This window comes from Oenanthe melanoleuca, chromosome 21, assembly GCF_029582105.1.
Source record: "Oenanthe melanoleuca isolate GR-GAL-2019-014 chromosome 21, OMel1.0, whole genome shotgun sequence".
NCBI lineage: Eukaryota > Metazoa > Chordata > Aves > Passeriformes > Muscicapidae > Oenanthe > Oenanthe melanoleuca.
The window spans coordinates 1,460,815-1,476,195 of NC_079354.1; the positions used below are offsets into that span (position 1 = coordinate 1,460,815).

The window sequence follows — 15,381 nt, forward strand, 5'->3', positions numbered from 1 at the left end:
GCTCTGAGCAAGAACAGAGCAATCAGACAATTCAGTAACTTGGCTCACAGTGCACTGCTCATGCTGGAGGATGTTCCTCCTGATAAAGCTGGATGAGTTTGGTTCTAATCATCTCACCCACACTGCAGCATCTCCAAAGATGAGCAAAAAATATCAAGTCTTCATCTAGGCAAGCACAGCACAGGGAAAACACCTCTTTTCTCCCTGTTTCCTCCTCTTCCCTTCAGAACTGTCCTGGACAGATTTTAGCAGCAACTCTAAGCCCAGCACAAGAAGCATGGGAGGAAGAACAGTATTTATCTGACCTCATTTATGGTGTGGTATCATTTAACAAACTTCTTTGTGGGAATATTTTAAGAATTTCAGCACTAAAATTTATTCTGTCACAAATATAAAACTTAATCAGGACTTTTAGCTGAAAATGTCCTTACAGAGGCTTTTAAACACCAACAGACTATTCAAGCAAGAAGTCAGCAAAGGGATTGTTCAGTATGTGTTCTTTAATTCCAATTAAAAGTACATTAGAAACAGCACACAGGACCAGCAGCAGCTTCCATGACAATGCAACCCAAAACTCTGCTGTCACCAGGTCAATCAGCTGTACTGGGAGAGTAGGTGATTAAATCAAGTCTTCCACTCCACACACAAGCACTCACTCACCTGCCACTTTAAATAGGATTCCAACAGAATAAAAATAGATACACCCCAGAATACAAAAGGTTTAATTTTAAGCTGTTTTTTTTTTTTCTTCACTAAAGCCTTTATACAAATTGATAAAAGGGTGCACAATTTCCTAAAATTTTAGGTACATTTTAAATGAGCCTTTTTTTACTTGGTAAAAGGATCCATATTCCTGTCTTTGAACAGAATATGATGGCCAAAACTGCAAAGAAAACAATTCAGTTTAAATTTACAATTTATACATTTGTTTTGACATGATTCCCACACTGAGTAGCAGGCCCATGGCTGCTCATGCATGTCCCATTTCCCCCCAACAAAGAGCTGTGCACCCTAAGCTCTGGTTCAGGAGCCTCCTCCTCCTGGAGACTGGGCTGGGGGAACAGCTGTGTGCACAAGAGTGGTCCCAACACACAGGAGGCACCATCCTCCCCTCTCCAGGAGCTGTGAATCCTTCCTTCTCCATGGAACACCCCAGGGCAGGGACTAAAAACTTATTTTGCATTATGGAGCACTTCCCACCTGCAATCTGGCTGAGCAATGTAACTCAAAACTCTGGTACTGAAACGTACTGCAACAGGTAAATTTGGTGTTCTAAGGGTAAACTTTTGGTCAATCCAGGCTATGATGACTTTTTTGTTCTTTTATTCCTGTATCTGATGGGTGAAACCCAACAGCTTTGTACATTATCTGAGCTTCACAGCATGGTGCATTTAATTACGTGGTGAATTTCTTTAGCACAGTTCCCTTCATACTGCCCCTCCCACCCCACCCACCCACACCATTGCCAGGTTAAACGTTTGGGATGAACTTCTGTAGTGTCACCACCACCCAAATGAGAGCAGCCATCCCAACAAATCCAGGACAAAGGAAAAGGAAATGCTGCCCAGCAAAGCAACACGGCACCTGTGTTTGCAAGTAGGAGCTACTGGAGACATCCTCAGGACAATTTATGGGAGGAAAAGCAGGACAAATCCATCAGAAAGCCAGAAATGAGTCTTAAAGAGCTCAGGGGAGTGCCAAAGAGAATGACATCCTACTTTGTACAAGTTGAGTATTTAGCCAAAAACCAGCTGCCTTGTTTGGGGTTTTTAGGTTTTCTTTTTTTTTCTTTTTTTATTTTTTCCTTTCCTTATGTCCATTATTCAGCTGCTGAATTTAAACTGATCAGCTTAATGTTGCACATTATTCCAATTAAAGGCAATGTTTTTTTTTTTTCCTTTTAAAATTTTAGATAATTCCCTATTGCCTCTCTTTTGGCAAGTGTACTTCTCAGAATTCCAAAGATCATCCCATTTTAAGGCTAAACTAAGAAATGTTAAAAGCTTCTGTAAACATTTCCTCTTCCTCCCCATAGTTGCACAATTTGAAGTCCAACTGCAATTTCTAAAATGAGGTAATTTTTGTGTACTCATATCTTGAAGAGTCCTTTTCGGGACGAGCTGAGAGGCTGTGCCAATCCAAACGCTGATCCAATTGTAGTGGGAGAGCTTCCACAGCAGGGCACACACCAGTTCCAGCAGCTATTTCAGTTATTTATCTTCTCAATTTCATCCAAGTCGTCAGTATCCAATTTGTTTATCTTTTTGTCTGGGAAAGAAGAGAAATATTCTTATTTCCTAACACTGAGCAGAGAAGGGAACGCTGCTCTCCTCAGCTGGACTTGAGTTCTGGTTTATCAGGCAATGTTCAGTCAGGGTTTAAAAACATCAATTAAAACTGTTTCCTTTTATCAAAGGCCCATCTGGGTATCCAGTGTTACCCACCCCTGGAACACCCACTTCAAGGACTATGCAGGCAGCCAGCAAACACAGCCAGATTTATTCTGCTCCTGGCACAGGCAGCAGGTCACAATCCCAGGGGATGCAACACCAAACACTCCTGCTGCGCTCCTCTGTTCAAGGCTCAGCAAACACCCTTAGACCTGCTCAGCATCCAACCAGTCAAATTCTGCAGTGATTCAACAGTTCAGAGGAAGGAGAAAGGCTGAGGTACGTACTGAAATGTTCCTGGATTCTGTTGAGAATGTTCATGCTGTGCTTGCTGTCCACCATGTTAATGGCCAGCCCTCGCTTGCCGAAGCGGCCGGTGCGGCCGATCCGGTGCAGGTAGGTCTCATTGTCTGGATTTCCATCCTTATCCACGGGCAGGTCAAAATTGATAACAACAGAGACCTGCTCTACATCAATCCCTGACAAAAGAAAGCATCAGGTTACACAGCTTCACTTATTTAGAGCAGGAACAGCCACCTCAGACTCTGAAATGGAGCTTTCCCACAATATCCTCATGGGGTACTTGGAAATAAAAACTATCAAGCTGTTAGGGCAGAGTCCCACTGAAACAGCCAAAGGCACTTAAACATTTTGGAAATTCTACCAGCACTTAAATATTTCGGAAACTCTCTCCTTCCCTGCGAAACTCTAAAGACCATTTGTGTTTTTCCAAGTATGATCCTGTCTTAACTGCTCTAGGATGTCAAATTGCACCACAAATTCATACTGGGATAGTGAACTGGATGTCACTGTTTTTCAGTTTTCTGTACTTGGGCACACATTCACTGCAAACCTGAATGTCAGCAGCACAAGGCAGCCTTGGTGCCAGACTCTCACAGGATGGACTTTTCCACCTCAAGCAGCAGGAAGCCAACAAGGAATCCTGGCATACAGTGTAAGGACACCAAGTTCTCCCACCTGGAACACCTGAGGATGTGAATTCCTCCTGTGAGCTGCCCAGGGGTATGTGTTACCTTAGGAAGTGCTGCTTCCTGCCCTCCCTGTGATGCCTTTTTGGGCTACCTATAAACAGGCCAGACAAAACTAAGGGAATAAAAAGTGCTTGTATTTATTGAAGGGCCTTCAGGTACATTTCAGGCAGATAAAGCCCCTCAGGGGGCTACACCCAAAAATGGACCATGGGTCACAGGTTTTCATACTTTTGTAGGTTTGGTTCATTTGCATATTGGGAGTTAATCCTTCAATTACAGCTTCAGGTAATGAAGCCATTTACCCCAATTTTGCTCCCAACTCAGTTTTGTTTTGTTTTTCAGGGCCTGAGGCAGTGAGGTGTTCTTGATTCCCAGCTCAGAGAGGAATTGTTGTGTGTGACCAAAATGGGAGAGCAGCAGCTGGCACTGTGTGTGGAGTTTAGAGCTATAACTACAGAACTGCAGGATTACAGTCACATGAAAACCACAAAAGCCAAAACCCTAAGGCATCACCTGCCCCATCCCCCCGTGCCCTACCTCTGGCACAGACGTTGGTGGTCACCAGCACCTTCTCCTTGCCCTCTCGGAAGCGCTCGATCACGGCAGCTCTCTGCTCCACCATCATCTCCCCGCTCAGCAGCGCCACCTGATGGCCCTCGCGGGACAGCTCCGCCGCCAGCCACCCCGCCGTCTTCCGGGTCTGCAACACATTCGCGACGGGCTTAGTGCTGGAAAGCAGCAACAAACCTCTCTGGGGGCCCACTGGCTGCTCAGTTTTGTCTCCCTTACAAACTGTATCAGAAGGAGGACAATACACCTCAGCCACCACAGGAGTCCTTGATTAATAAAGGACACGTTTTCTTTGTGCTCTGCTCCCTAGATTTCATTCTGCTGGAGACTGACACTACACTGAAAACTCAGGAAAATTGTCACAAACCCACAACTACTCAGCTTGGAAAATGGCAGTGTCAGACCTGAATGCAGCTGTGAAATCCCACAGAGGCTCTGCACAGCCTTGAATTTTTGAACAGTTTTTTGAGCTCCAGTTATGTCTTGAGACAGCCTAAAAGCAAACTGCTGCAGCAGACTCCAAACACTTTGCTTGGCTGTTCTGTGCTGTCAGCACGGATTTTTCCCTAAAAATTACTACATTGGCTTCCAGAAAAAGAAAACCAAGTCTCAGCATGATTCACAGTGAGATCCCAGAGGTGTATCCTCAATTACCTGAGGGAAATGAAGCCCTAGGAACAGCTCTGTATCAGCTAGAGAAGCAAAAGACTTCCCCAATCCCTCATTCTGCCCTATTTTCATCCATTTTCCAACCCCACCTTTTTTATTTTTTTTCAGTAGTTCAGAGTTTTGGGAAAATGTGCATTACTCTGACCTTTGCTTCAGAGGACTTCAGGGATAACTATGACCATTCAGGAATAAAGAAGTCCAATGTTGTCTCCTGGATGGACAAACCCAGAGAATCTAACCAGTCAGCACTAACATGGCTTTCAGGATTTCTCTCAAAGATTGAGCCAGAGAAGGCAAAAAGGGCAATTCTGTTCTTAGCTCCTTTCTGGAGACCATGTGTGGCTTGGTTGTAGCACTGCAGACTCTGAGGGGGTCACCAGGACTAGCACTCCCTGGAAGCACTCACATGGCAGAAGATCATGGCCTGGGCGATGGTGATGGCGCCGTAGATGTTACAGAGAGCCCGGAACTTCTCATCTCTGTTACTGCACAGCACATAATACTGCTTGATGGTGTCCAGGGTCTCCTCCTCACGCTTCAGCTTGATGATGTTTGGGTCAGGAACAACTTTTTGAGCAAACTTCCACACAGAATCCTCGAAAGTGGCTGAAAACAGGAGCATCTGGCAGTCCCTGGGGAGCATTCTGAAAGAGAGAGAGAAATAGGGAGGGTTCCCACACTGTCATTTCCTGATATCCTGATGGAATTCATGCTATGGGCAAAGGAAAACCACAACCCTAGAACCAGTTATTCCAGTGGCTGGAAAGAGTAAAACCACTCTTACCCACCATGATCACTCCCTCATGGACCAGGCATCCAGACTCACCTTCTGAAAAAGGCACAAACCCTGCTCCAGGGACAGGATATTTATTCTGTAAGGAAATGAAACTGCTTGTCATCCCCTGACACTGTGCCTCTGTGAAACCCTGGACTAGAGCTAATCCATCATTTCCATCCATGGTTCACTGGTGAGGACAGCAGTCCCTGTGGCAGCCCCTGTCCCTGTGGCAGCCCCGTACCTCTGAATGCGGATACTCTGGTCCTGGTGGCCCTGGGTGGCAATCATCACATCTGCCTCATCCAACACAAACACCTTGATCTTCTTGGGATCTATGAACTTCAGCTTGGAGCACCAGTCCAGCACGGTGCCGGGTGTGCCAATGACGATCTGCTCCGAGATCTTCTGCCCTCTCTCCACTGCCGAGACAGAAGGAAGGGCTGCTCTAGGGTGGCTGTGCAGACTGGGAAATGCTCCAGCCCTCTCTGAGCCAGCTATTTCACCACCTGACTGCTCTGGTGCACCTGAGGAGCACCACTCCCTCACTCCTGTTGGTGGTGTCTCCCCTTACTCACGTTTGTTGCCTCGAACAGCGTATGCAAGTTTCAGCTCTGGGTAGAAGTTTCCCATCTGTTCAATCACTTTTCCTGTTTGAAGTGCCAGCTCGTATGTTGGGGAAAGGCACAAACACTGGAGGAACAGAAGGATAATGAGTGAGGTGATCAACATCCAGGGCAACACTATCACACTTGCTTTTTAAAATCCTTGTTGAAGTTTCTTCAAGACAAACATGCAAGTGGGTGAACAGTTTCTCAATCATCCCACAAGGAAATCTGATTTGAAAAGTTCCTCTCCAGGCATTGTCTGCTCTGTTGTCAGAGCTACCTTCTCTTCTGCCCCAAACCCACTTATCCAACCCCCTTCAGCCTGCACTACTTCTCTGATTTAAGTCCTCACAGAAAGATTTAACTCCTCACAGAGCAATGGCATTCTGTGTGATGCACAGCAAGGACAGAACAAGCTTTGAGCAAAACCCACATCTTTTACATGGAAAGCATTTTGATAAATCCCCAAACCTCCACCCCTTTAAGCAGTTTAATGAAATAACATCATGGCTCCATCAAGCCATGAATTACAGCTGAAGGTCTCCCAGCAGCTCAGGCTCTTCACTAGATGGCACTGCACCACCAGGGAAGGCCTCAGAACAGCCACATCCCACCAACTTTACCTGTGGATACTTGTTGCCAGGCTCAACCCTGCTGAGCATGGCCAGGACGAAGGCAGCTGTCTTGCCAGTACCGGACTGCGACTGCGCGATCAGGTTCTGCGGGCTGGGGGCACAGCAGGCACACTCACAGGGGGAAGCACCAGTTCAATCCCAGCATTTACCCCTGCTCTGCATCCAGGGCCAGCTTGACCAGCCATGAATTACTTCCTGCCCAACACCCTCCTTCAGCGTTTCTCAGTTATGGAGATTTGGAAGGAGAACTGTGGTTTTCTCCCAGTAATCTCCCATTTCATGTCTTCCCCAGTGTCTCAGTACCTCACACATTCCTCAGGGTTGTGGAGAGGAAAATCAGCACCTCAGCTGCTCCTACCCACCCAGGATTCCTGAGCTATTTCATATTATTCCTTTCCAAACTAATGAGGAAAATGGCAATGACCTCCCAAACCCCACAGCACGACATGCTCAGAACCAGCCCTAGGAAAAGGACAAACCCAGGGCTGCTGACATATAGTTAATAATCACAGAAACACTGTGGCATGGGAACCCTTTCTTTCTCCATCACCCTCCTCCCATCCAAAATTCAGGAGCAGCACACTGCACCTTTCAAATCCTTCTGATCTGGGAGAATGCAGAAAGAGTGTGTACGTACGGTTCAGCGAGCATCATGGGCAGGGCATTCTCTTGGATCTTAGATGGTCTGTTGAAGCCCATGGCATAGACTCCTTGCAGGAGCTGTGGTTTCCTGAAATAAGAAATTTTTATATCATGACCTATTTAAGTGCATTTTGTTTTCATCTGTGTACAAAAAGGTGAAAAAAACTCTAGAAAAGACATCCCTGGTACAATCCTACCCATGAAGTAACTATGGGCAGCATCTGGAAGCTACAAGTGACAGCAGAATGTATGGAGAAGAAGCTTTGTAAAAACCCCTGGATTTAGTAAATCAGCCTGCATGTCCCAGCTCCAGGGCAAACCCTGTGTCTAAGGCCAGCACTGCTTGCTCCAAAGCAGCTTTTCAGACAATCCAGGAATCCCAGAGCAGAAAGCATTAATCCTGTCCTTCAGGCCAATCCCATTTCCTCAGCCATGTCTAATCTTGGTGCCAAAATTATCACTTCTCAATGACTCAGACACAGGACAAAGCGTGAGGAACAGGAAAAGGGGATCATGAGATCCTTGCAAGGACTTCAGGAAGCCGTGTGCATTCTGTAATGCAGCTGAGCAATGCTGGCTCAGGTAAATGACTGATAATTAGCTCAGTTTGCTGTGGCTACAGTTTGTGATCCATGGCTGCAAGCCAGCCCTCACACCCAGAGCTGTGTGGTGACACTGCTGGCCAGCAAACTCTCATCTGCTGATTTCTCTTGAGGGAGCTTTCTACTCTGTCATGTAGACAAGAACTCAGAACAACCTAAATCCTGGTTATGGTGCTGGAAACTCTCAGCTGACCCCCAGCTGCTCCCTCGATGCTGAGTGCTCTCAGAAGGGCTCTCCTTTCAAGGCAGGTTACATCCTGCCCACATTTCCCACTGCAGTAACTTCCTATTCAGCACAACATGCTTTTGCAAAAATCCTGTTTTACTTTCGATAGCTGGAACAAAAGCTCTTTGAAAACATAACCTTGTGCTGCTCCAAGCAAGGACAGACAAAGCCCAACTCTGCACCAGTTGCCAAGGATACCCCGAGTCATAACAAAATGAAGACTCAATTAGGCTGGCTGTCCCTGTCATTAACTCCCTGGGATTGTTTGCCTTTTGAAACACAGGAATGAATTAGTCTAACAGGCACTGCAGGACCTCAGCTTCTTTTTGTAGACATTCAACCACGAACACTAACAAAGAAAACATCCTGGTATTTCATGGGGAGAATGCTCTTTAGCTCCCATTTTCCTGCAGAGCTTGTAGAGCAACAAACTTGAGATCAGTGCAAGCACAACAATCCCAACAGGAAGCAATCTTCAGCACATTAATACATATTTCCATCAACTATGCCTTAAATACAGTTATCATCCCTTGAAAGCTGCACTGGTAGAGGTTTTCAGTGGCAAGGAAGTCAGAAAATACTGGTCTCTCCAGTACATAAATCCAGTATTGCTAGAAAAGATAAGGTTTTGCCTTTGTGCTGTTCACTGCTGTTGCTTCAGATGGAAACCCCCACCAGGCACCCAGATAAACCAACTCTCCTTGCATTTAAATAACACAAATCATACACTCACTTATTAATGGCAGGTTGGCATTAACCTGAAACACAAACCCATCTACTTTCAAGTGGTATGTCCTATGCAACCAGGAAATTTTCCAGGACATTAATTTTTCAGTTCCAGCTACCTGATGGGCTCCAAACTCACATCTGCTCTGGCGGTTTTAGCAAAACTGCTCTCTCTCTCTCTGAGCTTAAAAATAAGGCTCCCCATGACAAACTGAAAACTGCAGTTATAAGGAGCCTGTTAATATATCTGATGCCAGGATTTAACAGCTCCATGCAGAGAAGGCTCTGGCTCATCCCAGCAGGCACTCACAGGCGCAGCTCCTCGAAAGACTTGACAGAGTAGAGGGGGGATGTGGGGTCCCTCTGCAGCACCTCCACCTGATTTGTGGTGTCCACCAGGTTACTGCGGATCAGCTTGTTCAGCAGGGACTGGGCAGCTCTGTCCTCTGGGAAAGGAGGTGGAAAACACAAATCCATCAGTCACAGTCTGCTCCAGGTCTTGCTCCCACTGAACTCTTGAGCCAGCTGAAAGGGTCAAAATCCCTCCAAATACTGAAATTCTTTGTTAGAATGTAATGGCTTGATGAGCCCAAACCTCCTGGATGACACACTGAGAGATCCCAGAGATTTCCCCATTTAATACCCAGGAAGACAAATCAAACAAGCACTGATTTAAGGGGGACTTTAACAGATGCAAATATCTGCTTATTTAAGATTATTTCAGCTTAGCATCTACCTGGGACAGGATCAGGCCTCCTCAGCCCTCACTCTGACAGGTGTGCAGACATCTCCTAAGGTTTTATTTTTAAAGTAAGTTTGAGGATAAATGGTACTTTGGAAGATTTCAGAGCTGAAACACAAGGGCTGAGGATAATGGAGATCCAAGTGAGGTTAAACTGCTGCACTTTGGGGTTTTGCTACTAAATCTGTTTCCTAAAACCACCTTCTGAAAGAATTTGAGCCTTTACCCACCTCTGAACAGCCACTGCATAAATGCAACTTGTTGGTTGCTACAGCAATCCCAGCTCCAGGTTATCCAACTGCTCCTGTATCCAGTCCTGCCTTGAGGATACTGCTATCCCCTTATTTCTCTCCACTCTAATCCAGGAGTCTCCCAAGTTATTACAGGACACAATGCCTTTAAAAGTGTTATGGAGGAAGGACATGTCTTACAATTAAGTCCTTGGGGCAGGATACAAGATCAGAGGTCCTGAGACATAAGGCAGACTTACTTTAAGTATAAATTAAATCAATATAATTATAATTAAATTAAATTAACTTACTTGCCAAAGCTTTTTTTTTTCCAAGAAAGCACTTACCCTTCTCCTCATCCTCCGTCTTCTCCACATTGTCATCTGCCTTGACAACAGCACCTGGATTGGAATGGTTTAGGGTTAGGGGGTCACAGGTGAGGCCTCAGGGACTGCCCACACCCCCAGAGCTTTGGAATATCCTGGGAAAAGCTACAGAACAGCTCATTTTCCTGAGGAGAACTGCACTCCTGTGCAGAGGAAAACCAAGCTCCAGCTCCAAGTGGAGTTCAGCAGCCACACCAACAGATTTTGATCACATAGCTCCCTGAGACATCAAAATGTTTAGTCTGTGCTGCTGCTTAATCTCAGCTCTTCTGGGATCTCATGATTTATCAGGCATTTACTTTGGCATCAGTGCTCTGAACCCCCACCCTTTCCAAGGCCATCTAAGCAGCTGGAACTCACCATTGGCATCTGGTTTGGTTTTTTCATCCTTCAGGTGTAAAGTGCTCAGCTAGAAAAGAGGAAAAACACAAAATCAGAGAAATTCAAACATAGCTCCCTATATTCTAATTCCAGCCAGGAAAACCTGAGCTTTGGATTTATCAAGTATTGCACAAACCCTATTTAATTGGAAGGGACAAAGATACAAGAGGAATTTGATTTCAAGAGTTTTAATACAACTATTTCTAACAGGAGTTTTAACAGAAATACAAGCTGTAATGACAACACAGGGAAGTGGTTATTTTCTGTTCTGTAGCCTCCACTCCCTAATGGCTCTGCTGATGGAACATGTGAGAAAATCAGCATTCCAGGATGGAAATAGAATCCAAGCACTGTCCTGGTTGGCACAAGCTGCCACAGGACCAGTTTGTTCCAGCACCTGAGATGTGCAGGGAGAGCAGCCCCGAGGGCCTTCCCACATCCAGGGGCTCAGTGAGTGCTCTGTGCCCAAGCACAGAAAAAATACAAAACAATTTTTCTGAGGTACGAAGTTACATCTTTTCATTAAAAAAATATGAGAGAGATTTTTTTTTTTTTTTCCGGATGGTGGAAGCTGAGGCTGGAGGAGTGCCCGAAGCGGTGCAGTGTATGGATGGAGGGTGAGGGGGACCGCAGGGACGGCTCTGCCCTTTGGATACGCAAAAAATGGATGAAGGCGAAGAAATTTTTTAAATAATGGCAAATAAATAAATAAATACAAACTGGGGGTTTTGCTTATAAAGGAAGAGCCCAAGCCCAGAGACAATCAGAAAATGGGGCGAAAAAGGGTTTCTGCCGTCGCTGTTTTCTGTGAGGAGGCGGCGGGGGCCGCGCAGCCCGAGGGACCCCGCGCCGATGGAGCGGAGCGGAGCGGGCCGGGCCATCCCGAGCCCCCCGCGGGCCCCGGTGCGCACTCACCGACTCGGCCGCCGCCTCCTGCTCGTCCACGGCCAGGGCCCACGAGTCGGTGGCCATGGCCGGCCCGGGGTGGCCGCAGCAGCCGCGATGGCGCCGGGCGGGAGCGGCGCCTGCGCAGCGCGGCCCGGCCCGGCCCCGCCCGGCCCCGCGCGCCGCGGCCGCGCACCCGCGTTCCGGGCACCGCGCGTTCCGGGGGCGGCGGGACGGGGAATGGGCGGGAAGGGCTGGGGTGGGGTGAGTGGGGTGAGGGCAGGGGGGCGCGGTGTGGGGTGAGGCTGTGAGCTGTGTGTGGGGCTGTGAGCTCCGTGTGGGGTGAGGCTGTGAGCCCTGTGTGGGGCTGTGAGCTGTGTGTGGGGTGAGGCTGTGAGCCGTGTGTGGGGCTGTGAGCTCTGTGTGGGATGAGGCTGTGAGCCGTGTGTGGGGCTGTGAGCTCTGTGTGGGGTTGTGAGCTCTGTGTGGGATGAGGCTGTGAGCCTGGTATGGGGTGAGTCTGAGAGCTCCATGTGGGGTGAGGCTGTGAGCCCTGTGTGGGGCTGTGAGCTCTGTGTGGGATGAGGCTGTGAGCTGTGTGTGGGGCTGTGAGGCCTGTGCAGTGTGGGGCTGTGAGCTCCATGTGCGGTGAGGCTGTGAGCCGTGTGTGGGGCTGTGAGCCGTGTGTGGGGCTGTGAGCCGTGTGTGGGGCTGTGAGCTGTGTGTGGGGTTGTGAGCTCTGTGTGGGGCTGTGAGCTGTGTGTGGGGCTGTAAGGCCTGTGCAGTGTGGGGCTGTGAGCTCTGTGAGCCGTGTGTGCTCTGTGGGGCTGTGAGGCCTGTGCAGTGTGGGGCTGTGAGCTCCATGTGCGGTGAGGCTGTGAGCTCTGTGTGGGGCTGTGAGCTCTGTGTGGGGCTGTGAGCTCTGTGTGTGGTGAGGCTGTGAGCTCTGTGTGAGGCTGTGAGCTCTGTGTGAGGCTGTGAGCTCTGTGTGGGGCTGTGAGCTCTGTGTGGGGTGAGGCTGTGAGCTCTGTGTGCTCTGTGGGGCTGTGAGCCCTGTTCTGTGTGGGGCTGTGAGCCCTGTGTGGGGTGACTCTGTGAGCCCTGTGCTGTGTGGGGCTGGGACCCCTATGAAGTGTTGGCCGTGAGCTCTGTGCTCTGTGGGGCTGGGCAGTGTGGGGCTGTGAGCCCTGTGCTCTGTGGGGCTGTGAGCTCTGTGCTCTGTGGGGCTGGGCAGAGTGGGGCTGTGAGCCCTGTGCTCCGTGGGGCTGGGCAGAGTGGGGCTGTGAGCTCTGTGCTCCGTGGGGCTGTGAGCTCTGTGCTCTGTGGGGCTGGGCAGAGTGGGGCTGTGAGCTCTGTGCTCCGTGGGGCTGTGAGCTCTGTGCTCTGTGGGGCTGGGCAGTCAGGTCCCTGTGTGTTGATGGGGGCTGCAGTCCCTGCCCGGTTCCCTGAGTGCTGTGGGGCTGAGATCAGCTCCCTGCTATGATCTGGGGTCTGGGGGTCAGCCTGTGCCTCACCTGATGTGGGGCTCAGTCCCCTGTGTGACGTGGCCATCCCTGGGGGTCAGGCCCTGCTGTGCCATCTGCTGTGAGGCTGTTTGCCATGGAATGGAGTCCCTTTGGGAGTCAGGGCCAGGGAAAATCACGCAGACACTGTGACATTTGTGAGGAACTGCAGCTCTGTCTCTGGAGCAGGGATGGAGGTGAAAACAAGGTAGTAGGATGAGTCATGGAGGTGTAGAAGTGACAGGAGCTGCAAGAGTCATTTCCGTCCTGTCTCCTGCTCTAGGGCAGGAGCTGGCTTGGACCCGGTATCAAACCTGCTCTTTAAAGGTCCTGCAATAAAGAGGAGTGAAAGGGAAAGCAGAAATAAAAGAAGTGTCAGAAGAGCCTGTGGGATTTCCTTGCTGGGCTGCTGTTCCCTTCCTTGAGCCTTGTTTGACAGATCCTCTCAAGGAGGATCTGAATTTGTGTTTTTATTCCATGGAGCAGAACCAGTAAAATGGCCAAGCCTGCAGGCATCAGCCACAAGTTCCCAAACCAAGGATTAGTTCCCTGGCTCAGTATTCCCCCTCCCCTTTAATGGAGACACCTCATTTGTTCCCACAGCCTGAAACTTCCACCTGAGCTGTTATTTCTTTCTGTGCTGAGAAATCTTATCCCAGGCAGGGCTGGACCCTTCACTACTGCTCTTCACACCAACTGTGGTTGGTTTTTTCCTTAAAACTAAACCCTGTCATTATCACATATTATCATCTGATGTTTTTCCCTCAGATGATAATTCAGTTTCCTGCTTGGAGGTGGTAGCCCTGTGCCCCTCAATCTTTTGGGATCCCTCCCCAGCCCCACAGGTGAACTTTGAGGTCTGGCAGTTTTATTTGTGGAAGTGACATCATGGCATTTTTTTTCCATGGCAACAGGAGGATGCTGAGCACAGGAGCTGAACGTGAGGAGATTTTCAAAGGAAGCAGAAGAATCAGCCAAAGGCAAGTCTGAGACATTAATTAGTTAATTAGGATAAAAATAAAGATGAATGTGGGAAATCCCAGAGGCTGACAGGCTCATGCTTCCAATTTAACGTTTTCTTGCAGACACACCTCCCATAAGCACATTTAATTGGGATTAGTCCCATTTTAGAGAGGGGAAAACAGAGGCACTGAGAAGACAACTGTGATCAGGCAACATTGGCTGGGGGCAGATCCTTCCAACACCTTCTTCCTGCTCCTTGACCTTGGCTGCAGTAGTTACTTGGGATTTTCAGTCAGTGAGGTGTGACTGTGGTGGGTTTTCCTCTGTTCTGTCCATGAGGAAGGACTTTTCTCCTCAGTCTCTGGAGCAGGAATGGGCTCTTGGAGGTGTGGGTTTCCTGTGGTTCCATGCAGGGATTTTGCTGGAGACTGCTGTCATATAATTCCATATTTATTCATTTAAACATGAGATAAATATTCAGATTAATTTAGATAAATGCTTAATTCCCCTCACCAGCAGACTTTGGCTGTGCTGGAATGAGAGATCTCCCAGTGGTGGAGGTTGGATGGTGGAATTTCATTGGAATTATCTCTAATTCTTACACACCAAACAGGTCACACACAAATCTGCTGCAAGGAGGAAGAAGAGGATGAAGAAAAGGAGGAAATGAAGGGGGAGGATGAGGAAGAGAAAGAGGAGTAGGAGGCAGTCCCTGCCCAACCCTGTCATCACATTTTAATCATCACAGTCTCCCAACAGGGTGATTTTTTGTTTCTTCAGAGCATTTCAGGCTGAGGAAAATGGCATTTACAACAGAGCACAATGGAGATCATGGGAAGTGCTTGTTGATATCTATCCTGCAGGAGATTTAGTTTAGTATTGGGGATTTTTTTTCAGTTTTGAGCCCATCTGAATCTCCCAGCACAAGAGCACCACACTTGCACACTTGAGTGAGCTGGATAACGAGCCTGGAAAGCCTGTCCTGTGCTTGGCCAGTCCAGAATCCACCCAGGCATGAACCAGGGCTGGAAATACTCCTCTGTGGTGGTTGAGATGCTGCTGCTGCCTGGCCCCAGGTGGGTAAAGCCACAAGCTTAGAGATGACACTTAGGTGACCTTTTAGCTTCTCCTCTCCTCGTTTTTGCCTCATTTATACCCATCCCATTCCCCCTGCTGCTCCCTGGGAGGGGCTGGCCCTCATCAATGGTGGAGTGTCCTGGGCAAAGCCAACCTGGAGAAGATGAGGAGGAACAAACAAACAGCAGCTGGAGGCTCCTGTGAGCTGTTCTGGGCAGCACTTTTGATCACCTCATTGATGCCCATGGTGATGCAGCTTCAGCATCAGCACTAAATATCAATTCCTCCCAAAACAACTCCATGTGCCTCATCCACCATGTCACATGCTGTCACATCTTCTAAATAAATACCCTGCTGCTACCACATTTGTTGGTTTGAAT

At 48.3% G+C, this 15,381-nt stretch overlaps 1 protein-coding gene across 1 annotated transcript; it reads right to left on the reverse strand.

Annotated features, from left to right (window-relative positions):
* Window positions 1–482: 482 nt before the first annotated feature.
* On the reverse strand, window positions 483–11,620 carry LOC130261622 (ATP-dependent RNA helicase DDX19B). The gene is made up of 12 exons (XM_056508055.1): window positions 11,490–11,620; window positions 10,554–10,602; window positions 10,155–10,208; window positions 9,146–9,281; window positions 7,277–7,369; window positions 6,628–6,730; window positions 5,975–6,089; window positions 5,641–5,818; window positions 5,028–5,265; window positions 3,920–4,082; window positions 2,678–2,869; window positions 483–2,268 (listed from the first exon to the last, which is right to left on the reverse strand). The coding sequence occupies exons 1-12, from the start codon at window positions 11,544–11,546 to the stop codon at window positions 2,207–2,209; spliced, it is 1,440 nt and encodes a 479-aa protein (XP_056364030.1). The 5' UTR covers window positions 11,547–11,620; the 3' UTR covers window positions 483–2,206.
* Between the last annotated feature and the right edge of the window lie 3,761 nt (window positions 11,621–15,381).